Consider the following 27661-nt stretch of genomic DNA (forward strand, 5'->3'; position numbering starts at 1 on the left):
GCCACACCTGCTGCCCGAGAGCAAGGCTGCTCCCTGCCGCCATCTGCACACCCTCAGCCCCGCCAGGGGGAAAGCCCGGCAGCGGGCACTCACCTTGACGACGGCCGGACAGCGGTCCTTCAGGTGCAGGAGCAGGGGCACCAGGCTCTGGTGCACCTGGGTTCGCAGGCCGATCAGCTCCCTGCCTGCCGTTGCTGCCACCAGGTCCCCGAACAACGCCATGGCCGCCGCCCGGATCCCGTCCCGCTCCTGCAAGACGGGGGCTCAGAGCCGCAGCCAAACTTGCCTGGGGCCCCCACCCTGTGGAGGGGATGGGGCTCAGGTGCCTCAGCCGAGCCCTCTCACCGGGTCTGGGGCCCCTGGGCAGGGCCGTGCCTCCCTCTCAGGGCCCTTCGCGGGTCCCAGACCCTCCACCAGGACCTGAAATCACTTCTCTCTCCCTCGCAATCTCACCCCGACCACCCGAGTGTCACGAGAGTGGTGTGTGTGGGGGCGGGGCGTATCCCCTCTAGTTCCCCAGTGAAGGGACACAGTCACCGCCAGCTTGCGGGGCGCTTCGGGAAGGTGCAGCGGGTGGGGCTGGAGGGCCCGAAGGGCGATGCTCTTCCAGCCTCGTGGAGAAGGGGGCCGAGCGCCACCTGGCGGCCAGTGGGCCCAGTGCGGCCCAGGTGCGCCGGGTGCACATCCAGGCGTCCGCCTTTGGGGCTCCTCTCCCCAGCCCCCAGGCCAGAGGGCAGAAGGGGAGTTGGGGGGGGGGGGTCCCTCTGCCTTTGAGGACCTGGGGTAGGCACAGGAGGGGGGCATAAGCAGGGCGCGTGCCCGCCTCCGCCCGGGCACACTCACGTCGTCGAAAAAGGAGCGGGCGTTGATGGCCACCCGGAGGCTTTGCGCGGCTGCGCCGTTGGTGCCCAGGCGGTGCAGCACGTCCGACACGGTGCCCATGACCCGCACAACCACCTGCTCGCTGTTCTGGAAGAAGCCGTTGAGAAAGGCCGGCATCTGTCTTTGGAGCAGGCTTCCCTGGGGGGCAGGGGCGCCGGTGAGCCGAGGGTGCCAGGAGTGGGGGCTCCTGCGCCCTACCCCGGCCCTGTGGAACAATCTCAGGCCCTCCCTCCGATGCCCCTCCCCAGCCCCCATCCCGGCTTGGGTGTCTGCCCGGCATAGTCCCCCTAACTCCGCTGGGATCCCGCCCTGGCTCTGCACACAGGGCAGCTGTGCTCCTGCCCTGGTCTGCCCCCCAGGAGCAGTGTGGTCATGGACAGGGCTTTCCTCTCTGAGGGAGTCCTCCTGGGGTTAAGGGATATTAGCCCTGTGTTGGGTGGCTCCCAGCTCCTTCTTTTTCCAGTCCCCATGCTGGTCAGAAGGCCCCCCACTGGAGACCACTCTTCCCTTCCTCCGCCTCACCCTGCCTTCACCCCTGTTCCCGGCCTCCCAGTGGGCCAGCCAGGGAGGGCCCGGGGACAGGACGAGACAGGGTTGGTCAGCTGTGCACAGACTGAGGTCACTGGTTCTCTAGTCACAGGGAACTCGGGTGCACAGGAGGTGGTTCCGGACCTCCTACGTTACAATGACCACTTCCCACTTGCCCACTACTTTAAACAAGACTGAATTCATTCTCAGCCAGTTCTGTCTGTGCCTCTTGTTGGCCTGGTGCTCGTGAATTGTCCAGATGAACGGTTGGAGAGCAGCCTGTCGGCAAAAGGATGTTTCCTGCCGTTGGGCCCCTTATCAGTGATAGTGTGAAAACCAGGGTGATTTTTACAACTTTAAAACAAGTTTTCAGCCACCTCATTGGCTTCCTGAGCTCTGTTGGGTTTTACAATATTAACTTTTTAGCAAATGACTCATTTCACAGTAAAAACACTTTCTGCACACCTACAAGGTACAGCCAGGGTGCTGGGATGGGACTCGGGTTCTGGCAGTGAATGGGCAGAATGGGACTGTAATGGGAAGGACCAGAAAACAAACAAAGCACGCATAACACAATGAGTGTCAGAGGGTGACGAGCAGTGTGAGAGAAGATAAAGCAGAGGATAGAGTGAGCCATGGTGGAGGCCGTGGTGGAGGCTGGGGTTGTTACAAAATTTAAGTAGGATCAGAGAAGATGTCACTGAGAAGGTGACGACTGAGGAAATTCTTACAGATGTGCTGGAAAGGCAGTCCAGCAAAGGGAGCAGCATGTGCAAAGGTCCTGAGGCAGGAGCATGCCTACCCTGCTTGTGAGCAGAGGAGAGACTGGTTCACATCCTCACAGGAGGCTGCTGGCTGCTGGGTGAGCCTACACTGGAAAGGAGAAGGGGCAGCCATTGGGACCAGGGAGAGGGGTGCAGTGGGCTGGGGCAGATGCTGGTGACTTCAGTGAGGGCAGCAGTGGAGTGGGAGAACAGTCGGATTCTGGGTCTGCCTGGGATTTCTTGATCGCCTGGACGGCCCCCAGGTTTGGGGTCCCCATCAGCTGAGATGAAGGTTGCAGGAGGTGCCTATTTGTGGGGGGGACAGAGTTTGCTGTGGATGTGCTGAGTTGGAGATGCCAGCTAGGATCTGAGCAGTGAGTCAAGGCTGGCGTTCAGGTCTGGGGTTGGGATGTGGATCTGGTGGGCAGTGGGCCAGTAGATGGTACTTAAAGATCGGAGAAGGCCAGCAAGGGAGCGGCAAAGACGGGGAGGAGGAATGGACGGGAGTCCCGGGGCGCCATCCGGTGCCCGGCCAGGGACAGGAGAGACCAAGGAAGAGGCCGCCCAGGATGTGGGAGGGAAACCAAGCGAGCGAGGTGTCCTGGGCCAAGGGGATGGAAAAGTCACTCGGTCTGTGTGCTGACGGGCCCGATAAGGGGTCCCCCGGTGGGAGGTCACAGGACACCTGCACGAGAGTGCTCGCAGGCTGGCAGTGGGGGTGGGGGACGCTGCCTGGAGGGCTCCCTGCTTTACTCCACGGCAGTTGAGTATTTCATTAAGCATTGTGTTCGTGGCATCGTCACACAACCTCCAACGAGCACCAAAGGGCTGCTGCCAGGAGGGCTCCTGCCACAGCTGGCCACGTGGTGTCTCCGTGCCTCCTGGCAGCCCGGGGCGACCGCTTGGCCAGTCGGACTGGAGCACCTGTGGGTTGTGCCCTCAAAGGGTGGGGTGTGCCTGCTGGCTGGAGTAAGGTGGTGGCCGTGCAGACCCTCCCGGGAGGGCAGCGCCCAGGGGCAGGGGTGCACAGCGAACGAGGAGGAGCAGATCAGGACGGCCGCGTCCCTGGAGAGAAACGCTCGTCCACCCTGTTTACGCCGCAGCTCACGTGGGTCTTGGGCACGTGCTACATTCTGGCCTCCTAGTACACGTGCCGCTACCTTGCCGGTGCAGTTTGTGTTTGGCGGTAGGCGGAGGTGGCCACGAAGGCACGCACCGCTGAGTGGGAGTGGTCCTGTGGGTCCTGCAGAGGGCGCTCCTCTGGTGTGGGGGCAGTGACCGCTGAAGACCCTCAGCCCTGGGCCCTGCCGCATCCCTGCCCGGTTCAGCCTGTGCCGTCCCCACACCAGCAGGCCTCCTTGGCTGGCAGTGCTCTGGATCTGCCTTGTTCCCCCAGCCCCGCTGTGGCCACCGGCTCCCACCCCACTTGGGAACCATGCCCCCTCCCTGGCCCTGGCCGTCCTGGTCTGGCAGCCCTCCTCCTGTCTTATCCACTCCCCACGGGTCCCACCTGGTGTGGGGCATAGAGGAGGCACACAGAAGCGTCCTATGACGGGCCTGCAGGAACGGCTGGAGACGGGTGTGTGGATGACGGACCACTGACCCACTGACCCACTGATCCACTGACCGACTGACAGAGTGAATGAATGAATGATAGAGCAAATGGGAATAATGGAGTAAGTGAATAACATATAAAGAGTGAACAAAAGAAATAATGAAATAATGAGTCATAGATGAAGGGCCCAAGGAGCAAATGGATGGGTGGATGGGCAGGTGGATGGATGGTGGATGGATGGGTGGGTGGGTAGGTGGATGGATGGGTGGAAGGGTGGATGGGTGGGTGGAAGGGTGGATGGGTGGGTGGGTGGATGGACAGATGGTGGATGGACGGACGGTGGGTGGATGGATGGGTGGATGGATAGGTGGATGGATGGATAGATGGATGGATGGATGGGTGGATGGATGGGTGGATGGATAGATGGATGGGTGGATGGCTGGGTAGATGGATGGATGGATGGATGGATGGATGGATGGACGGATGGGTGGTTGGCTGGCTGGCTGGGTGGGTGGGTGCGTGGATGGATGGATGGATGGATGGGTGGATGGATAGGTGGATGGATGGGTGGTGGATAGATGGGTGGATGGATGGATGGGTGGATGGGTGGGTGGATGGATGGGTGGATGGATAGATGGATGGGTGGATGGGTGGGTAGATGGATGGATGGATGGATGGATGGATGGATGGAGAGATGAATGGGTGGATGGGTGGGTAGATGGATGGATGGATGGATGGATGGATGGATGGATAGATGGATGGGTGGATGGGTGGGTAGATGGATGGATGGATGGATGGATGGATGGGTGGATGGATGGGTGGAGGGATAGATGGATGGGTGGATGGGTGGGTAGATGGATGGATGGATGGATGGATGGATGGATGGATGGGTGGATGGATGGGTGGGTGGATGGATGGATGGATGGATGGGTGGATGGGTGGGTAGATGGATGGATGGATGGATGGATGGATGGATGGATGGTTGGCTGGCTGGCTGGGTGGGTGGGTGCGTGGATGGATGGATGGATGGATGGATGGATGGATGGGTGGATGGATAGGTGGATGGATGGGTGGTGGATAGATGGGTGGATGGATGGATGGATGGGTGGATGGGTGGGTGGATGGATGGATGGATGGGTGGATGGGTGGATGGGTGGATGGATGGATGGATAGATGGATGGGTGGATGGGTGGGTAGATGGATGGATGGATGAATGGATGGATGGGTGGATGGATGGGTGGATGGATAGATGGATGGGTGGATGGGTGGGTAGATGGATGGATGGATGGATGGATGGATGGGTGGGTGGATGGATGGATGGATGGGTGGATGGGTGGGTGGATGGATGGATGGATGGATGGGTGGATGGATGGGTGGGTGGATGGATGGATGGATGGGTGGATGGTGGGTGGATGGATGGCCGGAGGGGAACCCTGTGCCCAGACGTGTGTTCTCAGCCCGGCACTCATGGGCAGACACTCTTACGCCTCCCATTTCACAGATGTGGACACTGACCCAGGCCCAGAGAGCTGAAGAAACTCGCCAGCTAGCAAGTGCTGGAGGACAGGGTGGCCCTGGCGTCCTGGTGTATCACCTGGGCGCTTAACCACTGCACGGGACCCTGGGAACCCACCGTGGGGGCAAGGTCGGGCATCCAGGGCCAGAACGATTTTTGCCTCTTTGATGATGCCCCCCACCATTCACTATGGGAGTGGGCTGTTCCAGTGATGGTGGGTGCTGGGGGGGGGGCCAGAAGGGGATGGAGAAGACAGGTGAGCAGTGGGTGGGAGGGCCCCCGTCTCTGAGATTCTCGGGGGCGCTCCCCTCTGTGGACTGGCCTGGGTGCCACCTGTGGGCTCCCCCTAGGCATCTGTCATCGGCAATAGCACTGTCCCTCTCCGGGTGTGGACGATACAACGTCCCCAGGGAGCAGCCACTCTACCCCTTCCCCAACCCTGCCAAGGAACCATCCCCAACTGCAGTCCACCGATAAGGACACCGAGGCTCAGAGAGGTAAAGTCATGTGTCCCCAGCCACACTGCCGTGAGGGACGGAGCCAGGATTCCAACCCGGTAGGCCTGGTGGGCACGTGTGTGTGCGCACGCCAGCTCTGAGGCCCCTCGGGCCCTTACCTTCTCCGGGTGGAAAAGGATGTTTCCGAGGCCCTGTAGGCTCAACACGCAGACCTCGGGGCTGGGATCCCTGAGGCTTCGGGCCAGCACAGTCAGGACGGCCTGTCTGGGGAGCACCTCCAGCAGCGTGGGGCTGTAGAGGAACTGGGGCAGTCCCCGAGGGCGGGCGGGTCAGGCTCTCGTAGGGAGCCTCCGCGTGTGTCCGGGAGCAGGGCTCCAGGCCCGGGGTCTGGCAGGGGTGTTGGGGAGGGCAGCCACCAGCACCCCCGGGGGTATCTTGGTTAACAAGTAGTTGAATCCTCTTTCCCAGCTGGATCAACTCTTTGATGTCTCGCTGCGGAAACTGAGGCCCAGAGGGGGAAGGGGTCTTGCCTAATGTCACACGGCAAGACTGGGGCCAATGGCCTGGCTCACGGGACACCTGTGGGGACAGAGCCCCGGGGAGGGTGGCTTGGACCTCCCTGCTGGTGGCGGGTGGGGTGGCGAGTGGCAGCAGGCTTTGACTTGGGTTTCTCCCCACTGAGGTCAGTTAGGGACATGCCACACGGCACCCCCCCCTCCCCACCCCCTGCCCAAGCCCTGCCGTGGCCCCTGCCTCAGTTGCAAAGTCTGCCACGCCCAGCGCCTGTCTTGCTCTAACCTGTGCCCGGGCCACTGACGGGGGGGCTGCTAAGTGGGGGACCCAGCCCCAGACTGTGGACCGCCCTGGAGACGGGAGCGGGAAGGAACGGGTGTGAGGGGTCCATCTGGCGGGGCCTCCGCCCACGAAAGGTCCTGATGGGGCACCGAGGTGGCTGGAGGAGGGGGCTGGGTCTGAGGGGCTCCCCTCCCCCTGTCCAGGCCGCTACCTCGACGAGGATGAGGATGGCCGTCTTCCGCTCCCGTTTCTCCTTGCTCTGCAGGCTGGACAGCAGCTGGCTGGTCACTGCCTTGATCTGCCTGCAGTGGTTCTGAACCATGGCCCTGGGGCGAAGGGAGGAGGGCAGGGGGAGGGCAGGGGGAGGGCAGCGTGGCAGGCTCGACCTGGCGTCCACCCTCCCACCATCACCTGACCCAGCTGGGGCTGAGCGGCCAGAGCTGTCCCTGCGGGTGGGTGGGCCCCCATTCCCTTATGTCCCTCTGTACCCGCTGGCCACCCACTGGGTTCCGGGCCCGGACTGGGCCTATGGGACACGAGGAGCAGGCCCCTAGGCGGCCTCCGCAGGGGTGGGGCTGGGAGAAGACACCCGTGTCCACAGGCCCCCGGTGGGCGTGCACGTGGCCAGGCACCGGGGCACCGACTTCCGTGCCAGAGGGCCGTGTGCGCGCACGTGTGAGTTCGCGGGGCCATGCTCACAGGCGGACCCGAGGCGTCACTGTGGTCGATACACCCAGCTTCCTGGACAAGCAGTGGCCCGGCTCAGGCCCTGGCCCCTGCCCTGGCCCCGCTCCTACCTGGCGAGGAGACCCACGCCCTGCGGGTAGGTGCGGGTGGTGGCAAAGAGCTCCCAGGCGCCCCGCAGCTCAAGGTGGGCGAAGTCCTGCCAGTGCCCCGTGGTGGACAGCAGACCCTTCAGGGCCTCCAGCGACGTCCTGCCGGGGAGCAGAGGGGGTCACCGAGCCAGCCCTGCCCCCGGCGAGGGTGCCCTGCCGCCCTGGATGGAAAGGGACATTCCGGCTCATGTCTGGGCTCAGGGCCCCAGTGGCCTGGAGGCCTCCCTGGGGGTGAGCTGTGCTGGGGGAGGGGGCAGCGTGAGGACACTCGGGCCCGGGCCTGTGCCCTATGGTCAGTTGCCGGGGCCAGGGCCTGGAGGGTGCCCCCTCTAGGAGGGAGGGTCTGAGATGGGATTGGTGCACAGTCAGGGTCAGGTGTGCTTGGAGAGCCTCAGAGGACATGCATCGCGTCCGTGGCTGGCTCTCCAAGGCTGCAGCTCGGGGGACAGGGCTGGAGGGTGCTTCGGAGATCGGCGGTCTCCCAAGTCACAGGTACAGAGGGTCCCGGCTGAGCCTTAAAGGGATGGTGCCCTTTGAATGTGGGGCCAAGAATACAAAGAGGGCGCTGCAGGGAGGGAGGAGGAGAGCTGGGGGGTGTGGCGTCACAGAAGCCCAGACAAATGTCCGTTCGGCACTCCTGACACCCCTCTGCTTTCAGAGGACGCAGAGAAACCAGGTTCCGCTGGCCGCATGCACACGCGAACTCAAGAAAGTTTGCCGGACACACGGCAGAGCGGGGTGGCGAGCTCGAGATCCAGTGCCCTGTCTGTCCCGGTCACACGCCTGGCCGGGGGCAGCAGAGGAGAAGAGCAGCGAGGCCCCTGGCTCCACACCTGCACCGTGACACCTCGGTCACGGGCCTAGGGCTGTCCAGGCACTGCAGGCAGGACACAGGGCGAGGGCCCAGGAGGGCAGGCCCGGCCCCCCCCACCCTGCCACCCTGCGCCTCGTCACATCCGTCCTGGCCCCACGCGACAGGTTCGCATCGGCCTGGATGTGTGAGCCGGCTCCCGGAACGAGGCTATCAGCGAGGACCAAGCACGATTCTGAGCAGATTTGCCAAACCGAGTGTCCCGGGGTGGAATTTCCAGGGGCCCCAACCCAAACCCCGGAAGTGGGGCTGCTGGAGCCCACGGGGACCCTGTTTGATTCCGCGTTTTCAGGAAGCGCCACAGTTTTCTGAGCGGCTGCACCCCTGTACGTTCCCGCCACGGCGGTTGTTTTCTCGAGGTGGCCTGTGTCACCGGCCTCCGCCGCCTTGGCCGTGCGTGCAGATGGGCCGAGGCCAGCAGGGAGGGTGCAGGGGTGAAGCCTGCCCTGGACACTGGGCTGGATTCGTGTGTCTGACCTGCCGATGCCTCAGGCCCCGACTGCTGCTGTTCCCAGGAACACGACGCGGAAATGAGGCCCGGCCTCCTCTTTCCGACCTGGAGTCCAGACGCCCTCTCGGGAGTCCCCTGGTCACATGTTAGCTGCAGGAGGGCAGCGCTGGGTCTCCCTCACCTGGACATTGCCCACTCTGACCACCCATCCCCAGTGCCAGTTGGACCCTGCCACTCCCTCTGCATAGAGCCCTCCGTGGCTCCCCACTGTTCGGTGTGGAGGCCGCTTTCAAGGCCTCCTTCCTGTTCCCGCCCCGCTTGTCCCCTCCCCCCAAGCCTCTGTGCCCTCCCAGCCCCCACCCAGGGACCTCAACCATCAGTGAGGTCTCAGCCCAGGTGCTGGGTCCTCAGGGACTACACGATAGGTGGTCATCCTCTGTGGAGGTGATGACTCTCCCTCAGGGCACTCTGCACAGTGTGTCAAGCACCCAACTGTCACCGGGCTGTCACCCGACCCCCATGTGCGTTTCCATGGGGCTGTGAGCTCCCTAGCAGAGGGTCCCGCCTCTGGTGATGAGCGTGGTCTGGGACACAGCAAGCACCCGTCGATATTTAAGTGCTGCCAGTGGGGCACACAGTGGTCCCCCTGCAAGTGCTGACGAGGTAGCCCTTCTACCTCTCTTTTCCTCCAAGAGCCGCAGGGAGCATGGACGGGAGGCAGGGGCACCGCCGAGCCAGGGGCCAGGGGCCGGGCTTGGCCAGGAATGGAGGCGGGTCTGGGCAGGGCTGTGGGGGCCCCGGGGTGGTAAGGAGAGGACAGGCGGGACCGAGTCCTGTGCCTTCTGTCGGCCCCTCCCTGCTCAATCCCTGGGAAGTCACATCTCCCTGCAGATCCCAGGGCCCCTGCCCGCCGGGCAAACGGACAAGAAGATGCTGGGCCTGGGGTCATGCCATCAAACCCTTCACCTTCGCCTTGACCGAGGCCCGGAGTGTTGACCACTCGTCCAGGGCCGAGTGCTCACAGGGGAGGTTAGGATGAGGTCTTCGATCTCAGATCCGGGACCGAAGAGCATATCGTTATGAATTGCTCGTTTGCTCCTTGTCAACTGCCAAAAACCAGGACTGTGAACAGTGTTTTAAATAAAGAGCTTTACCTTGAAAGCTTAAAGTTTAAAAGACAACAAATTGGAAGGAGGTGAGAAACAAAAAGGAAGCACCAAGTACTGTAGGGAGGTTCCGAATGTTAACTTTACATATGAGCTTCCTAGAAGCCAGGGCAAAAAGGAAAATATGTTGGCTGTACTTAGAAGTGGTCCAAGAGAGTGTCTTTGAAATAAAGAGAAATCAGATGCCCCATGAGAATGAGAGAGTTGGTCCATGATGGAGAAACTAAAGGGATGAGAAGTCCTTCATGGGGCAAGACGGGTCCCAGAGGAGAACCCAGCCGAGAACTGACCAAAGCAGTTAACTCTCTAAAGAAAGAGGCTTTGTTTGTCAGAGATCCAAAGGAAAGGGACCCAGAGGGAGGGCGGTGGTGTCTTTGCAGCCCTGCTGGGGAAGGGGTGCCATGCCCACCCCCCACTTGCTGGTCCCAGAGGCTGGCCCAGCTTAGCAGGGTGTCAGAGACTTCAGAGGCTTGATCCTGCCTCACTGGGGTGCTCCCTGGTATCCGGTGCCACCCCCATGCTGCTGGGGGCACCACAGACAGGAGGCCTCTCAGCAGCGGGTGCCCCGATCCCCTCCTTGGCCTGTGTCCCCCTTCATGGTGCCACATCCGCCGGGCGTCAGACCCTGGACTGCAGCGGTCGCTGGGTAACAGTGGCTGCCCGTGTCCCCACCGTCCCGGACTATTTGCTGGCCCTGCTGCTGGTTGGCCTGCCCTTCCTTTGGGCCCTTCGGGTTTTCCTCCGGGCAAGGGGGGCTCAGGTCCTGTCCCAGCCCCAGGGAGGGTGTGGGAGCCCCACCCGGTCAGAGCCCCATGTGCCCCCGTGGCCGAGGCGATTGGCTCACGGGTGAGCATGTGATCCAAGACCGGCCAATCAGAGCCGGTGGACTATGCCAGGCAGGGGGGTCGGAGAGCCTGTCCCTCAGTTGCTTGGGCCACCTCCCTCCTCCCTGGAGAGGACTTGTCCAGAGAGAGGCTGCGGGGCTGAGGTCCGGGAGGGAGAGGCCAGTGCTGCCTGAGCATCTCCAGCCAGCTGGCCTGGGTAAGAAGCTGACAGGTGCCCCGGGGAGATGGACAGATACCCCCTCCCTGGGGGAGACAGACAGATATGTCCCTTGGGGAAACCCCAAGTCAGACAGACAGATACCCTGGTTCCTTGGGGGAGACAGGCAGGCCCTCTGCTCCCTGGGGGAGCCCCAAATCAGATGGACAGACACCTCTGCTCCCTGGGGGGGACAGACAGACACCCCCACTCCCTGGAGGAGCCCCGGTGAGACAGACAGACACTCTGCTCCCTGGGGGAGCCCTAAATCAGACGGACAGGCACCCCTGCTCCCCCCGGCGAGACAGACAGACACCCCGGCTCTCTGGGGGCTTCCGGTCTACGGGGCACAGATAACAGTTGTCAGGCAGTGGCCCTGGGAGGGGGAGCGGCAGGGTAGAAGTAGGACCACCGTTTTAGAGAAGGTGGTCGGAGACCCCGGCAAGAAGTGAGGGTATCGGGGGGAGCGGGAGCAGGGAGTGAGAGGCCCCGAGGCAGTCACACGCGGGGTCTAAGGAACAGTGGGGAGACGTCAGAGGCTGGAGCAGAGGGTGTGAGTGAGGGGCGTGTGACAGGAAATGAGGTCCCGGAGGCGGCAACAGGGAGCCAGAGGGAGAGGGGCCTCGGGGCCACTGCGAGGATCTGGCTTTTTCTGAATTAAGTGGGGAGAGGCTGGGGGTCATGAGGCCTTGGATGTGTTTTGACTGGGATCGGGCTGGGGCGCGGAGGGCAGGAGAGCGGCGGGGGGGTGGGGTGGGAGGTGGGGCAGGGGAGCTGGAGGCTGGACCCGGGTGGGCAGGGGCAGGGCTGGGGGGGGGGGGGTAGCAGACGGAGGGAGTTGGTTCATTGCAGCCCCCTCCTGGCCCTCCTACGTACGTTCTGGGAGGAGAACGTTTTTATTAGCTTATTAGGGAAGATTCATGCGTTTCGCACGGTTGATGTGAATAAAAAAAGAACTTTATGCACATTCGAATTCAGAAGCAATACGAGAAGAAGTGGCATTTTTTTCTCAGTGACGCGCCTTGGGGAGAGCTGTTAAAACTGACAAATTACGTGAAACACATCATAATACAAACAAATGAAAAGAGTCGGTCCCCGTGGGTTTTAAAGACTTGCTTGTTGGGTTTCTCAAGACACGACCTGGCGTGGAGGGAGGGCGCGGCAGCCGGCCCCAACCGTGGCTGAGCGCCACGGGGGCGCGGACCCTCCGACGCAGGCTCCGTCCACGCCGCTCAGGCCACACCCGCCCACGTCGGTGCAAAAGTGTACAGGGCTCAGAGCAATGCGCAAGGCGACCCGGAGGGGCGTCTGCCCTCACGGGCTCAGCGGTGGCCAGGGGGACACCCCTGCCATCCCACGGGCACTAGCTCAGCAACTCGAGGGCATTCTGTGTGTCTCTGGAAAAGCCTCTGACCCTCTCTGAGCCTCGGTTTCCTCATCTGTACAATGGGGGAGGACGAGAAACATCTCGCCGAACCCCCACAAGGACCACATTCAGGAAAGACCCGGTGCCCTGGTGTGGGCAGACGTTAGGTGCTGTGTCCTGTCACAGCGACCCTCGGGGAGCAAGTAAAGCAGCCACATGCCTGCCCTGAGTCCCTCCGCGTGACTGCGGCGCTGGCCGTGACGGTGCTCGGGGGTCGACTCTCCCCCCTGCCCACCCCAAAGCTATGTCCAGGTCCTAAACCCCATACCTGTGAGTGTGGTCTTAGTTGGAAACAGGGTCTTTGCAGATGCAATCGAGTTAAGATGAGGCCCTTAGGGTGGCCCTAACCCATCATGACCGGTGTCCTTACAAGAAGAGGGAAACTGAGCCAGAGACACATGGCCGAGGACACCAGGTGACAAGGGAAGCAGAGGCGGGAGCAACGCGTCCACAGGCCAGGGACACGGAGACTGCCCGCAGAGCCAGGAGAGGAAGAGGCAGAAAGCGTCCTCCCCGGCAGGCTTCAGAGGCAGCACGGCCCTGCCGACACCTTGAACTCGGACCCTGGCCTCCAGAACTGGGACAGTAGGTGCCTGGTGCCGTGGGGCGTGCCCCTGCTTTCTCAGCCCTGGGAGGTCGGGGTCTTTGCCTCACCCCTGCAGGCGGAGCCTGAACGCCCCCCTACCTCTGCGGACTGGGCGTGGCCAGCGGCTGGGCCTCCTGGCGGGGCTGGGGCTCCTCGGGCAGGTTCAGCTCCGAGATGTAGTGCGTCTGGGTGAGGAGGGCCAGGAGGAGCTCTGGGTAGGCCTCCTGCACCGCCTTCTTGAACTCTCCGGCAAACTGCAGCTCATGGAGCAAGTTCATGGCCTGGCAGGGGGCAGGGGACACGCTGTAGCTCCCGAGCCTGGGGACGGCGGCCCGAGGCTTCCCGTGCCCACCGGAGCATTCGATCCGGAAGGTCCTCAGGGTGGGGGGACAGCGCTGAGCAGTCAGGACAGAGGGAGGCCAGGGCTCGGGGTGTGGAGGGACACAGACAAGACCCCCCTGCTGACCCCGTGCTGCTGTGTGGTTTCTGGTGGGAAGGGCATTAAGGGGAGGGATGGGGGGCCGCACAGGCACGGGGTGGACCCCCCCTCTGCGGCCACGTTCAGACGGAATCGAGCCTGGGGGCTCCGGGTGGGGAGGGGCACCTGCGGGCTCCGGGCTGCTGCTCAGGGGGCTTTAGGGGTGGGGGGGGTGTCTCAGCCGGGGAGACAACAGGGTCGGCCACGGCGGCTGCCTCGTCAGAGTCCAGCCGCGGAGGACAGGTGTGGCCGTGCTAGGAAGTGAGCTCCCCGCTCCTGCGGCTGTGTAAGGAGGAAAGCTGGGCTGGGGGGATTCCTACAGGAGGGCGGGGGGTGCAGGAGGCGGCCTCAAAGGTTCCTCCAAGATCTACAGCCCCAGAGCCCAAGTGTGGACGGAGGGGTTCTCCATCGCCCCCCCGCCCCTGCTCTTCCTCGGCCGGAACCTGTCTCCTGGAGCCCCCCGGGCTGTGAGGCCACCCACACAGCGCGTCCGGCATCCTGGGGACACGCCCGTGTGACCCAGGGCCCTCAGCAGCCCTGCAGGACCACCGCCGTCCCACTTCAGGGGGTAGAAACGGGCTCCGTAGCCCCCCCCCCCCCCCCCAGGACGTGCTCAGCCCTTGGCCGTGCCCCTTCCCCGGCCCGGAGACGGGGCTCCCCCTCCCCCAGCCTGGAGCACAGCGGGTGCCCTGGATGCCACCGGCGTCTGCACACGGGAAGCCGGTCTGCCTGGTGGCGGCTGGGGGCCGCGTCGAGGCAGTGGCTGCAGAGACTCACGGTGAGCGAGCACAGGTAGGTCTTATCCTCGGGCGGGGGGCTGCCGTCTCTGGCCCCGGGGGGCAGCGGCCGCTCCTGCAGCCAGGCCAGCAGCGTGGCCACCACCAGGCGGCTCACGGGGCGCTCGGCCCCCAGGGCCCTCCACAACTGGAAGGCATGGCTGTGGGCAAAGAGGGGCCGTGAGGCCAGCCCTGCTTGTGCTCGGCCACAGCGCGGGCCACGGTGAGCGGGGTCTCAGGCGCCTGGAGTAGTGGGGGAAGGGGAGGGGGAGGGAGGAGGCTGGGCTGGATCCGGGGGCCTGGGGGGTGGAGGAGAGCATCTCGGGGTGACCACCTTCACCACGAAGGGTGGTGTGGACGGGTATGTGTGTGTGTGTGTGTGTGTGTGTGTGTGTGTGTGTGTGCGGCCTGGGGGATGTGCCATGGACAGTGGGCCAGCTGCCCCTGGTCCGTGCTCCTGGGTCTCACTTTCGGGGTCTGTCCTCCAGGCTCCTCGCACCCCAGCTACAGACTCTGAGTCTGTCTGTCGCCTTCAGTGGCTCCAAAGTCCAGTTGACCCCTGCCCTCCGACCTCTGCCGCTCCGGGCCTCCACGTGTGCTGCGAGCACTCCTTCCCCGCCCGGCCTGCACCCGCTCAGCCGTTGGCACTTCTGCCTGGAGGCCTGCCCCGGCTGGCTCCTCCTGGCCTGGGTTTGCTGGGGTCCAGCTCCCCGGGCCTGACCTGGGTCGAGTGGGGGCCATCAGAGCTTTATGCTAACTTGTGTTCATTTTGCAGATGGGGACACTGAGGACTGGAGAGAGAGAGAGAGAGGACTGCCCTGATCGGGGCCCTGCCTTGTGACAGAGCAGCTGGGGCTGGGGGCCAGGCCTGCCCGGTCCTGTGACCTTTCCACTTGGTCCGAGGCACTGGCCCGTGACACCTGGCGAGGCAGGGTGTTGGGGCTCCCGAGAGGTCAGTGACCCTGACGGCCCTCTGTTTTCTGTGCTACGGGGTCTGTGGGCCTGCGTGCTGGGTAGAAGCGCCTGGAGGGGCGGGGGTGGGGTCCGGAGGCCAGAGCGGGGGCCTGGATGAGCCCCCACCCCAGTGTTCAGACAGCCCTGGGCTGGGCGGGCACGACAGCTCCGAGGCTTTCTGAGACTCTGAAGCATAGGGTGGGGCCTAGAAAGAGTGCGGCCCTTGCTGTCAGAAGGACGTGGGCCCAAGTCCCTGCTCTGTGCCCTCACGGCTGTGTGACTGAGGGCAATTCTCTGGGGGCAGAGCCTGCCTGGAGGGACTTAGGTGACAGGCTTCTTCAGGAGCGAGGGCACCCAGAGGCCACGGTTTCTACTTTGCTCTGTCGGCACGTGTGTGCTCAGCACGGTCACGGGTGGGCAGTGAACTTGGGGACAGAGCAGTGACAGAATGGGTAAAATCCCTGCCCGTGTGGGAGCGACCCCTACAGCGCGGCTCAGCCAGCAAGCAAGGGCACGTCAGACCAAGAGCACAGAGCAGGGGAGGGGAGGGGGCCGCAGGAGACAGCGGGAGGGCGCATCTGCTGTGCTCGGTTTCTAGTGGGGCAGCGGGGAAGCCGTCCCCAGGACAGGACACAAACAAAGACCCGAGGACGTAAGGGGGGAGCCATGTGGCCCTGGCCTCTGGCCCCGACTCAGAGCCGTTGTTGGTATGTTCAGGGCCAGCATGGTCGGGGTGGAGAGAGTGGGCCAGCTCACGACCTTATTGGCCACTGTCAAGGTTTTGGCTTTGACTTTGAGTGAGATGGGGCCACCGGAGGGCTTGCAGCACAGGAGTGAGGGGGTCCGACTTACTAGTGAAGCCCTGTTCTGGCTGCTGAGAGGGAGGGGTGGACATGGCCAGGGACTCCGTGGCAGCCAGCGATATCCTGACTAGGATGGTGACAGGGCTGGGGACACAGGGGTGAGGGGGAGGGTGTGCTGCTGGGATCCTTGAGGATGGGTCTGGGTGTAGACAGGAGAGTCAAGGGGACCCTGAGAGCTTTGGCTAGAGAAACTGGGTGACAAAAGGGACAATGCGAAAGAGAAAAAGTTAAGGCCCTACAACAGAAAAAGGAACCCACCCCCCCAAACACTCGAAAAACCCCAACTGGAGGACACAGGCCCCTTTCACTGCCATGAAGACACAGAATCTCCTAAATTATCTGGACTTTGCTACACTAAACAGAAGAGGGTGCCATTGAACTTGGAATCCTACAGAACACGCTACTAGGGTTTTATAGGAACGGGAACAAAACGAACAGGTCCACAGAGGTGTTGCAACAACAACAACAACAAAACCAAACCGAGAAAGACGGTCAGTTCACAAGAGAGGAAACCCCTCCCTAAAGAGCAGCCCGGGGCAGACAAGGCCGTGAGGCCACACGGCCCCTGCAGCCCCACGGACTCCAGCCGGCACCGACAGATAGGAAAAGCCACCTCGAATTGTCGCTTCAAAAAAAAAAAAAAAAAAAAGAAAAACCGCAGCGAAGAAAGGAAAAGGGAGTGGACTGAGTTCCAGGAAGAGGTGGGAGAGACGACATCATCTCACAGGTGGAAAAAACGCAAGACGCCCAGAGGGCTAAGACGGAAGCTGAGGGGCATTGAGGAACAGCAGAAAGATGGCCAGGGGAGGAGCAAAGAGGACAAAGTACTGCAGACAGAGGGCGGGCCAGGGACAGACGGACGGCACTCCGATTCCCAGTCTGGAAGGAGAAACGCAGCAGGGGATCGGAACTGATATTTGAAGCGATGACCTAGAGAACTTTCCAGAAACAGTAACAGCAACGGCAGAAGGCCTAAACCTACATAGTCAAAGAGTCTACCAGGTCCCTGCGAGAATTAACACAGAGTGATCAACTCTGAGACATTTCTTAATAAAACAGTTACATTTCGAAGGTAAAGAAACACGCTCCAAGGTGTCCAGGAAGAAGGACCTCTTGCAGGGGCGCCCGGAGGGCTCAGGAGGTCGAGCTTCCGACTTCGGCTCAGGTCATGATCTCGCGGTTCGTGGGTTTGAGCCCCGCGTCGGGCTCTGGGCTGACAGCTCGGAGCCTGGAGCCTGCTTTGGATTCTGTGTCTCCCTGTCTCTCTGCCCCTCCCCTGCTTGTGCTCTGTCTCTGTCTCTCAAAAATAAGTAAACATTAAAAAAAAAAAAAGACCTCTTGCAAAGGCAAACATATTTACAAAGGCAAAAAGATTACTGTCATTAGACTTAATAGAAGAAAGTGTGAACCAAGGATTTTATGACCAGCCAAGCTGTCCTTCAAGGCACATGACTTGTGACACGCAGGTGCCCAGGGCAAGCTGGAGCTGGCCCCCCCCCCCCCCAGCCTGTCAGAGACGGGCTCGTCCACTTAGGACAGGACTAGGGCTCTCCAGGGGAGGCGAGGGGGCGCGTGTCGGGGCCAGAGCTGAGCTGAGTGCCGACTTTGGCCAAGTGAACATGTGCAGCTGAAAACACAGGAGGAGAAGAGGGGTGGCACAGAGGACATCAGTCTCGCTGCTGGTTTTATGGGCAGGTGGCCGGGAGGTAGAAGGTACCCGTAGAAGATGGATAAAGCAGACTACGAAAGGTGAACCCATAAATGGAAAAAAGGATTAAGGATCATTTTCTTAAATGGAAAAAATGATTAAGGATCAAAGACCACATCTCCCGTAGAAAAAGAAATAGAACAAATAAAACACACACCAGGACGGGATATGAGGATGGGGTAGAGACTCCACAAGCCAGTCGTATCGATCAGTGTGGAGGAAGGACTTAGCTCCCTGGTTAAAAGAAACAGACTTCCAATTTGGATCACAAATCGAAACCGGGCTCCACGCTGTCTGTGGGACGACAGACACACGCGGGGCCGACGCGGAAACGTAGGCGAGCACAGGCGCACCTGTTGTCCCGAGAACAGACACAGTGGGCTGCGGGCCCTCGGAGCATTACATGTGACAGGGCAGTGCACTCGATCATGCCCAACGTCACGGCTGCTCAGGAAGCTGTGTGTCTGCACAGATCCCATGACAACCACCTTTACGAGGTAGAAGTTGCGGGAGGCGGAGGGGTCCGTGGATAGAAGTGCATTAGAAATGACTCCAGCGTGCTGTTCTCAGAACGAGACAGATCCAAATGGACATCGGTTAAATACATATACAACACAGTCAATAGGGCAACTCTGAGGATACGCTTCAAGCTCTGCGCCTGACGATGGAAAAGACACCTTCTTCTCGGGGGCCCGGACAACATTCGCAACGGCTGTTCAAAAGATCCTCAAATTCCATCAAGCAGGTGACATTCTCTGTTCCCAATGCAAACAAACACACACACACACACACAAAACAAAGCAAAACAAAACAGACCCTCCAGAACCCTCGAAATTACGAACAACAGCGTGGAAAGCGGAAATCTTTCTGGAAACAAGTCTCGGGTGCTGGGAGCTGGAGGGAGCTCTCTTCCGGTGCCTTCTGACTCCTCAGCGGAGTGGAAGCAAGGCTGGCAGCCGAGTGCGGTGTCAGAGGTGCGGGGGAGTGGGGGGAGGGTGTGGAGAGCTGCAGGAAGGTGGCCGGGAATGAAAAATGTGTGCTTTTTCCTCAGGGGCAGGTGTGAAGGTGGAGTGCAGGGTTGAGGGCGGGGTTTCTGGCAGCCGAGTGTGGCTGGCCCGCCTCCAGACTCGGGGTGGGGGGTGTCTGAGGGCTTCGAGAGAAAGCCAGCCCCACCCAAAAGGGCCGCAGTGACCACCGGGGTGGGGGAGGGAGAGGAGGAGTTGGCTGGGGTCTTTCAGGCGCGCCTGGGGTCCACGAGGCGACAGGTGACAGAGGCTGGGCCGGGGTGTCCTATGTGGCACGGGATGGTGGGCAGTGGCCCCCCGGAGCCGGCCTCAGGAGGTGTGCAGGAAGCGAACAGATACGCAGGCTCCCTCCCTGCACCCAGGCCTGTGGGGGTCCCTGTGGGCCGCTGTGAGGGGGCAGGCAGGAGGGAAGAGCTGGGGGTGGGGCCCTGTTCCCCGCCCGGGGGAGGATGGAGGGTGGGGCCGGGCACCTGTCCAAGGGTATGGAGGGGTCCAGGAAGGTGGCCACCAGCTCCGAGGTGTGGTTCCGGGCTAGCAGGGTGATGGCGTGCAGGGCGACTTCCTTGGCTTGGGGGATGTGGACAGAGCAGAGCTGCAAGTGAATGGCTCGGCCCAGCTTGGCAACCTGTGCAGGGAGGCAGAGGATATAGGGGGGAGAGCTGGTCTGATGGGGGAGGCCAGCCCTGCCCGGGGAAGTCTGAGGGGAGGCACGTCCCCGCCCCGGATGCCTGGTCAGAAGGGGAGTCCCAGGCTGAGGGGAGAGAGGTCCCACCACCTTTTCCCCTGGCACGAGAGGCCCTCCAACTCTGTCCAAACATTGCCCAGTCACCGGAAGGCTCAGACACACCGGCCTCGTCACCTCCCGAGCAGGCCACTTGGGCACACGCTGTTCTGGGAGCCTGGAACGCCCCTCGCCTTCCACTTTCGGTGCCCTTGCTCACCCGCCTGGGGCTTCCCCATCTGCAGGACGCGTCATCAATCGTCCTTTTCCCGGGGGCCACCCCCACCCCACTGGGTGCAGTTCCTATGTTGTTCAGTCCTTATCTGTCCGTGTCTGCCCTGCCCATTGGACCGGGAACTTCTGGAAAGGTCTGTGCCTTCTCCTCCCCCATGTGCTACGCCAGAGCCTGGAGCAGTTGTCCCATCAGCGCCCGTGTGCCTCACGAGCCTGCAAACACCACTCAGGGCCCCAGGACACCTGCTTGGGCCGTTCGTTCATTCGTTCATTCATTCGCTCACTCATTCATTCAGTGGAACTTGTCAGGGTGGGGTCTGTGGCTCCCCCATCGGGGCTGAGCTCGGGGACGCTGCCTTGGCCCAGAGACGCTGGCTTCAGGTGCTGGCTGCCGGGCGTCCCTCTGCCCCCAGACCCGTCCCGGCCCACCCTCAGCGGGTGCCCCGGCCCTCTCACCGTCTCCAGCTCGGCCCCGTGCTCCTGGATGGCGAGGAGCAGCATGTTGGCGGCCGCCTGCACGTGGAAGGAGCTGGGGGATCCCAGTCCGTCGATGGCTGTCCAGATGAGGTCGGTCAGCTCTGCCACCGTGAGATGCTTCATGACCTCCTGTACCGGCAGGAGTGAGGGCAGCCGTCACTGTGGGTCACGCGTGCCCAGGTGTCCGCTCCTGCCTTTGCTTTCCCTTTCCCTTTGCTTCAGGCCACTCGGGTTTCTGAGCACCCCGTAATTCTGAGCCCCTCTCCTCCGGGACCACACGTGATCACCTGCACATGTCTCTGAGCCAGCCACGGCCCGGGGGCAGGAAGGGAGAGAGTGATGCCCACGGTAGGGCAGAGGCATGGCTCCCTTCCTCACTCAGACCCAGTGCTTGTCCTGGGACCTGCACGGCCCCGCCAGCCTCCTTTCCTCCCCTCCTCTGCCCTGTCCTCGCCTCGTGGGCTTCCTCAGCTGCCAGCCTCCGTCCCGCTGGGTGCTTGCTCCCCAGGCCAAGCCCCAGCCCTCCTTCCATGATTTTAAGAAAGAGCACTTGAACTTCAGAGTTGTGAAGGGTCTTCAAGGTCACCTGGGTCACCCCCTAGGCCCAGAGAGGCGCGTGGATGCCCTTACCACGGCATAGGCTGGCTCCAGAGCCCAGGGCTCCCGTCCTGTGCTAGGGCCTCCCCAAGAGCCCAACTGGCCTCTGCCCGTGTTCTCCCAAGAGTGACTCTAAGTCCAGACCGTGAGCCGCTTGGGGTGATAAAGAGGCTCTGGAGGAAATGCAAGGTGGTGGGTGGGACCCCTGCTCCATAGCCTCAGACTATAGTCTCTGACAGCCCGAGGCTGGCCCGGGTGGAACCTTCCAGAAAGACTTCGAGCATTATTGCTCAATATGGTGGCCACCAGCCACACGTACCTATTTAAACTTAAACTTAACTAACATTTAAAACCTCAGTTCCTCAGCAGCACTAGCCACATTTCCAGTGCTCAGTACTGGGTACCTTGGACAGTGTGGACAGAGACACTTGTATCCTTTCGGAAAGTTCTACTGGAAGGCTCCGACTGGAGCGTCTGATAGAGGAAGATAGAATGCTGGTGACAGGGGCTGACAGAAAGGTTTGAAGTCTGAAAGGATGTTGAAGGAGGTAACATGTTTCTTTGCATGCTAGCCTATTTGGTGAAATGTTTGAAAGTCTGCTAGGATGTTTGTATTTTTATTGGATATAAAAATAAGTGTTAAATAACAGATGTTAGAATATTCATTAGAATCATTATTCTAAGATTTTGGTAAAATGTCTGTGAGAATATTAGGATTAGCTGCTGGTTAGAATGTTAAAATAATTTTAATAATTTTAATGGAATATTTGTAGCCCTTACCAGCTGCGTGCAAACGCTTCTTCATTTGGTTCAACTTGATGGGTATCTATCAAAGGCTGGCTCTACCACCAGGCCTCGCGCTGAGCCCTGGCAAGACCCTGCCTCTGGCCTGGAGTGCCCAAGGTCTAACAGGGGGAGACCGATCAGTACGCCAAGGACAGGGGTCTTTGTCAGTCATGGGCTCAACACCAGGAAGGGACGAGCAAAGTCACCAGGTGGAGACATCACGGACTGCCCACTCCGAACATGAGGCTCCAGGAAACATGGCTTGTCCAGTTAACGCCAGCATCCAGCCCACACTCAGTGCCTCAGACTCGCTCATGTTCAGAAGAGAACACAGATCAGGCACAGGATGTCACAAAGTTACGGGACCTCCCTGGGGTGATGAGAGGGGCCTTGGGGGAACTGCTGGGCTCCCCGAGGCTGCTGACCGAGAGGCTGATTGAGGTAGACCAGGTGACCGTGCAAGAGGAGACGTGCTCTGCCTTCATAGGAGGAGGGTCTGGCTTTCGGAGGGTTGAGAGGCCCCCCGGGAAGATGAGGAATTCAGGGATATTTCTGCAGAATTCTCATCCCGCAAAAGCCAGACTTACAGGGAAGGGTGTCTACCCTGGGAGCCGTCCCGACACCACCATTTACCGGGTGCTCATGGTGGCCAGGACTTTACAATGCCAGCCTGCTCATTTTACGGAGAAAGCTGGAGCTCAGAGAGGGGCGAGGGCTTGTCTAGGCTGCACAGCCGTGGGGGACAGAGCTGGGACTCAGGCCTGGGCTGCTGACCCCAGGGTCTGTCCCTGGTCTCTCCCTCCAATCCCCTCTCCCCCAACTCCCAGGTCCCAGGCCAGGGGCCACGGACTTCTCCAAACACTCTCAGTTAACCACCAGAGACACAGGTGAGATCCCGGCCTTGGTTTTTTAATACTTACTCCTGGCTCGGGGTCTGATCCCCCCAGGGGTGCAGTAGGGCCACCCCAACAGCTGGAAGCCCTGTGGTGGGGGGTCGGAGCAGAGCACGGCCAGGCCTCCCCCCACCCGGACCTACCCACCATTCTAAGGGCTTTGACCTTGATGACTTGGGAGCTGCCAAGCTGGAAGATGTGATCCTTCGGGAATGCCATCTCACGGGGGGTGGGGGGAGCTGTCTGCTGGTCTCCGCTGCTCCAGATGGGGGCCCCATCCTCGCTGGCCTGGGAGAGCTGCTTGGGGGCCTGCGCCTCCACGTTTGGAAGTTCCCTCGCTGGCCAGGGGCGGGATTGGGCGAGGGTGAGGGCGGGGCAGAGGTGGGCTGGGGTCTAGGTTGGGACAGGCAAGAGTTAGGGTGGGGTCGCGTGTAGCCAGGGTCAGGCCTGTGCCCTTATGGGGACGGGAGTGTGAGTGGGCCTGGGGGCGGGGGGCGTTCCAGGGCCGTGGCTGGGGTTAGAGGCGGGTTTGGGGGCAGATCTGGGAGGGGCTGTGTTCAGCAGTGTGGGTGTGGTCTCAGCTGAGGCTGTGGTCAGGGTGGCCGTGGGTCCACCGTGGTGGCCCTCGGAGGCTCACCTCTCTGGAGCATCAGGAGCTGGTAGAGGTGGCCCAACCCTTCCAGGCTGGAGTGCCGGGTGGCCTTGTCAGGGTCCTGGCACAAAATCCCCAGCATGCCCACCAGCTGCCCAGTCCTCCTGAAGTCCTCTTTGGCCTGCAGCGAAAGTATGGGAACCACAGAATCCAGACCCTACCGTGGGGTCTCCCCTCTGCTGTGCACTCACCCCAGCTCGGCCAGCATCAGAATGCATCCCCTCCAACCATGTGGCAGGGCTGGGACTCAGCTCTCGGGACCCCAGGCCCAGGCTCTGCCCACCCAGTCGGGCCGCTATAGTCAACAGCTCAGGGCACAACTTAAGGGGCTGACCCCAAACTCAGAAACGAAGAGAAAGAATACTTTAATGCAATATTTAGAAAAGTCAAAATGAATGTAATAATTCCTGATGCACACAGTTTCAAAACTGTACCTACAGACGGTCTGGCCCTGCATTACCACCACCTTACCTCATGGTGCTTCACTCTCCTGGCCCTAACCCCCGCCCTGGTTTCAATAAAACTTTATTTAAAACAACAGGCAGCCAGCCCACAGCTGCCGCCATTTGCTGAGTAGATTGCTTCAAAACACCACCTTATTTATCTTGATTGTGGGGTGTTTTGGTGTCTGGGTAAATTTTGCACCCCAGGTCAGCGCCTCACTTGCCCCGGTCGCAGTCCGGGTCCTGGGTTGCGGAAATCGATTTTGAATGAACTGCAGGCCCCTTGAGCCCCTCTAGAGGGGTCCCCCTCACCCTGAGAATGAAGGAGGCGTCTGTGCAGGGAGCGCTCCCTCCCGTCCTGCCCCCATGCCCACCCTCTCCGCCTTCATTAGAAACACACCCCGGCCGGGCAACGTTCAGAGAAACTAATTTTCTCAACGTCCCACGAATCTCCCTAAGGAATTAGTGCTGATTTTGGCTGATAAACGCGGAAGCGCTCATTCCCTGATGGTGCCGACTTCATTCAGCCCAAGGGCTCCAGCGACAGATGGCAGTTAGACTGTGAGGCATGACTCGCTGGGGGTCGCGGTGGATGGCGACTGTTGCCGCAGTCACCACTGACCTGGACTGGGGCAGGGCCGCACCCCTCTGAGGACTCATTTCCTCCCATTTCATGGGTGAGACCCTGAGGCTCAGCGCGTAGAGGAACCTGCCCGAGGCTTCAAAGCGAGTTGACAGGAGCCCAGCCTGCTGGGTCAGGGGTCCAGGCATCTGGGTTCAGAGCCCAGCTGGGAGGACCTGAGCAGGGGGCCCCAATCTCCGCCTGTTCCCTGGTGTGGTAGAAAGGGGGTTGCATGGGCGTGTTGTAGGGCACTGTCCTGGTGCCTCCCTGGTGGCAGAGGTCCAGGGGGCCTGGAACCCCACGAGCCCGAGGAGGGTGGCCTGGTTGGGGCCGCAGAGGGGCCGTGGGGCGCGGGGCCTGCGAGCTGGATACTCACATCCAGGTAGAGGTCGTGGCTCAGGAATCCGAGGAGGGCCACGCAGCTGTGCACAGCCCGCTGCCGCTCGTGTGTCTTCTCCGACGCCAGCCAGGTGTACATGTGCTGCGGGTGGGCAGGGGCAGAGAGGGGGTGCTGCAGCCGCGCACCCCCGCGTCCCCCGGCTCCGCGGGGGCCACCCCCTGCTCAGCCCTGGGCTCACCTCTCGGCTCACCTCTCGGCTCAGGCCCCGACCCCCAATCGGTTAGCTGGCCAGCAAGGCTCCGCCACACCCACCCTGGCCGAGACCACGCCCGGTCCAGCCACGCCCCTCACCTCCGGCCCGCCTCCTCAGCAGGGCCCTGCCCACCCCGACTCAGGCCTCGCCCACCCTGGTCCATGGCTCCCCAGGTCTTGCCCTCCCCTGTCCCTCTGCTCAGCCTCTCCTGACCCCTCTGCTCCAGACAGCTCTGCCAGAGAGGAGAGGTCGTTTCCTGCTCAAAGCCCCTGGAGGCCCCTGGGTTTGAACCCCTTTGGCGACACGCACCCCTGTACAGAACAGTGCTTTTCTGTGCGCAACATAATTGCACGGAGTCACAAAGGGATACAAACACATATTGAAGCAGTTACACTGAACAGTTTTAAGCCACATCTGAGCCTCTTTGTTAAAGCGACGGATGCTTATAGTCAGTGATTCTGACGTCGGATGCAGGAAACGGTATTTGGAGATTCTGTGACCCAGCGATGTCCTATGACCACATCTGTGACTTCCATCGGTGGCAAACACAGCCACTCCCGGCACTGCTGTGGTTTGTCGCCAACATTGCCAGGGGGAGGGGACACACTACTTTGCCGGTGGGGGGGAAGGGGGTGAGCGAAAATGCAGACATTTCCCCCACCCCCGCCAGGCACACACCTGACTTCCATCGGTGCACCCAGCTTGGGGGTCCCTGCTTCTGTGGCTCCCCTCGCCCCCACAAGGCCTCCAGGCTGGACCTAACCTAACCCAAACCCCCCTCCTCACCCTCAGCCGCCACCTTAGCGCCCTCCCCAAGCTGCAGCCATGCAGAATCTCTGTCTGTCCTGATCCTGGGCTCACACAGGCTGCTCACCCCTCGGCGGGGCCCTCTGCCTGCTGGGCCCTTCCCTTCCCTTCTCTACCCCATGACCTCCTCGGTCCTCATTCAGGTGAAGTCCACTGGCCCTGACTTCCAACCCTCCCAGCTGAGCCAGTGTCCTATCTCTGGTTCCTCCCCTGCCCCTGGACTGTCCCTGCCTGTTGACTGGTCTCCCTCCGGTCAAGGTGAGAGGGTGGGGGTGCTGGGCTTGTGAGAGCCCTCCTCACAGCTGGAGACATGGCTGCAGAACGAGGTCTCAGGGGAGGGAGGTCAGGTCCCAGCCTGCTTCCTCAGCAGCCCCCCTCAAGTGTGGCGCTCAAGGCCCACTTCCCACCAGGTGCACCTGCCGTCCTGCCCTCCAGTTCCCCCAAGCCGCTGTGATCCCTGAAGATGGACAGCCCTCAAGCCTCCAAGTTCATGGGCCACTCGCCACCCGGAGTTCAGACCCTGCCTCCTCCGGGCACCTTCCCTTGTCCGTCCTCGGCCCGGCCTGTGCCGGCCCCGCCCCTGCGCTGTGCCAGCCACCGCCCCTCACCGACAGCAGGAAGTGCAGCTCGTCGGCCGTAGGGTTCTGCATGATGAGGCTCTGCAGCATCTGGTCCAGGGCCTCCAAGGTCTTGTTGTAGAGGGTCTGTGCAGGGGGGTGGAGCAGGTCAGGGCAGCCGCCAGGCCCCGGCTGCGATTGCGGGCCAAGGCCTCCTGCAGGGCCCCAGTGCATTGGCCTCTCCCTGGTAGTGGTGCCCCTTCCTGCACACCCCCGTGGCCAGGCTGCACACCACGTGCGTTCACACCACATCCGGGAAGGGCCCCGGCACAAGCCCCATGTGGGCAGCTGGGAGATTGGGCGGGGGGCAGTCTGGGTCAGACCTGCCCAAGGTCACAGGTTTCTCTGTGGCCAAGGTAAGTTCCTTTGCAGCAGGGCTGGCTTCTCAGGCAAGCAACCTGCGCGAGACCTGGCACCCAGAAGGATCCTCGAGTGCTTGGTTTCCTGCTTTGCGGTCCCATCTTGAAATTCTTCCTAAGCTTCAAACAAGGGCCCACATTTTCATTTTGCGTTAGTTGGGGCAAATTACGCAGCTTGTCCTGCCTCCTGGGTCTCACACGAGACCCCCAATGTTTGCTGCTCGGCTCACCGGGCGTGCTCATGGAGGGAGCCAGCCAGAGAAAGTGCCCAGCCCGCCTCCTGTCAGGGTGCGTCAGAGCGGAGCCCTGGGCGCGGGCTGTCCACCCCCTGGGAGCCCTGGGGAACTCACTTCAGCTCTCTGAGCCCACCTTGGTCACGTGAGAACTGGTTGTGAGGTCAGCCCCACCTACTGGGTGCTGATGCACATTGAATGGGAAGGAGCAGGAGCCCCCAGCCTACCGTCTGGGACCCGGCTAAGCTCCCTAGGTGAGCCAGCCATGACGTTGTCATCTGGCAATGGGGGCACTTTAGGCTCCTGCAAGGTTGGAGTGGGGACAGGCCCTGGCCTTCTGGAGGTGTGGTGTTGTCCTGGGCCCAGGGCACCCCTTGCACTCTCCCCATCCAGAGTGCTTATCTGTCCCAGTCCAGTCTGGACCCGGCCAGGGGGCAGGAGTGGGGTTCTACCCCGACTCCCACACCAGACACTTCCATTTCTCTGAGCTGGTTTCCTTACCCTGTGGACAAGTGCTGCTGGGAAGGTGAGCTAACATACACACGGGGCCTGGCACAAAGCAGGTGCTCGGTTAACACCAGTTCCCTGCCCTTTAGGGTAAACACTCGGGTCGCAGGTGTTGGTGGTGCCCCAGGAGGATGGGTTTATGCCCTCTGCAGAGCCCATGAGGTGCGGAGGGGGGCATCCGGCCCAGTAAAGGATGGGCCTGCTGGGGCCTGGGTGGGGCGAGAGCAGTTAAGTAGTGAGACAGCTCAGGGCTGCTCTCTGGGCGGGCAGGGAGAGAGGTCACTTATACTCCTATTTGTAGAGCGCCCTGTGCACCAGACATGGGACACCAGTGTCCCCTTTTATCTGGAGAATTAAGTACTGTTAGCTCCACACTTACCACCCCCATGTCATAGTTGGGCAAATGGAGGCTTAGAGAAGTTAAGAAACATGCTCAGGGTC

At 61.5% G+C, this 27661-nt stretch overlaps 1 protein-coding gene across 3 annotated transcripts in view; it reads right to left on the reverse strand.

The window, feature by feature from the left end:
* Positions 1-27661, reverse strand: part of LOC122211017 (maestro heat-like repeat family member 5) — a 61654-nt gene that overhangs the window by 2054 nt on the left and 31939 nt on the right. For all 3 annotated transcript variants that reach the window (XM_042924074.1, XM_042924075.1, XM_042924076.1), the window contains 13 exons: positions 26113-26208; positions 24481-24585; positions 23025-23160; positions 22553-22725; positions 20091-20240; positions 19150-19304; positions 14131-14290; positions 12975-13156; positions 7296-7433; positions 6710-6824; positions 5862-6005; positions 844-1020; positions 94-249 (listed from right to left, as the gene is read on the reverse strand). In XM_042924074.1, the coding sequence (XP_042780008.1) occupies positions 94-249; positions 844-1020; positions 5862-6005; positions 6710-6824; positions 7296-7433; positions 12975-13156; positions 14131-14290; positions 19150-19304; positions 20091-20240; positions 22553-22725; positions 23025-23160; positions 24481-24585; positions 26113-26208 (1887 nt within the window). The remainder of the gene's footprint in view (positions 1-93; positions 250-843; positions 1021-5861; positions 6006-6709; positions 6825-7295; positions 7434-12974; positions 13157-14130; positions 14291-19149; positions 19305-20090; positions 20241-22552; positions 22726-23024; positions 23161-24480; positions 24586-26112; positions 26209-27661) is intronic.

The sequence above is a fragment of the Panthera leo genome, chromosome F2, assembly GCF_018350215.1.
Source record: "Panthera leo isolate Ple1 chromosome F2, P.leo_Ple1_pat1.1, whole genome shotgun sequence".
NCBI lineage: Eukaryota > Metazoa > Chordata > Mammalia > Carnivora > Felidae > Panthera > Panthera leo.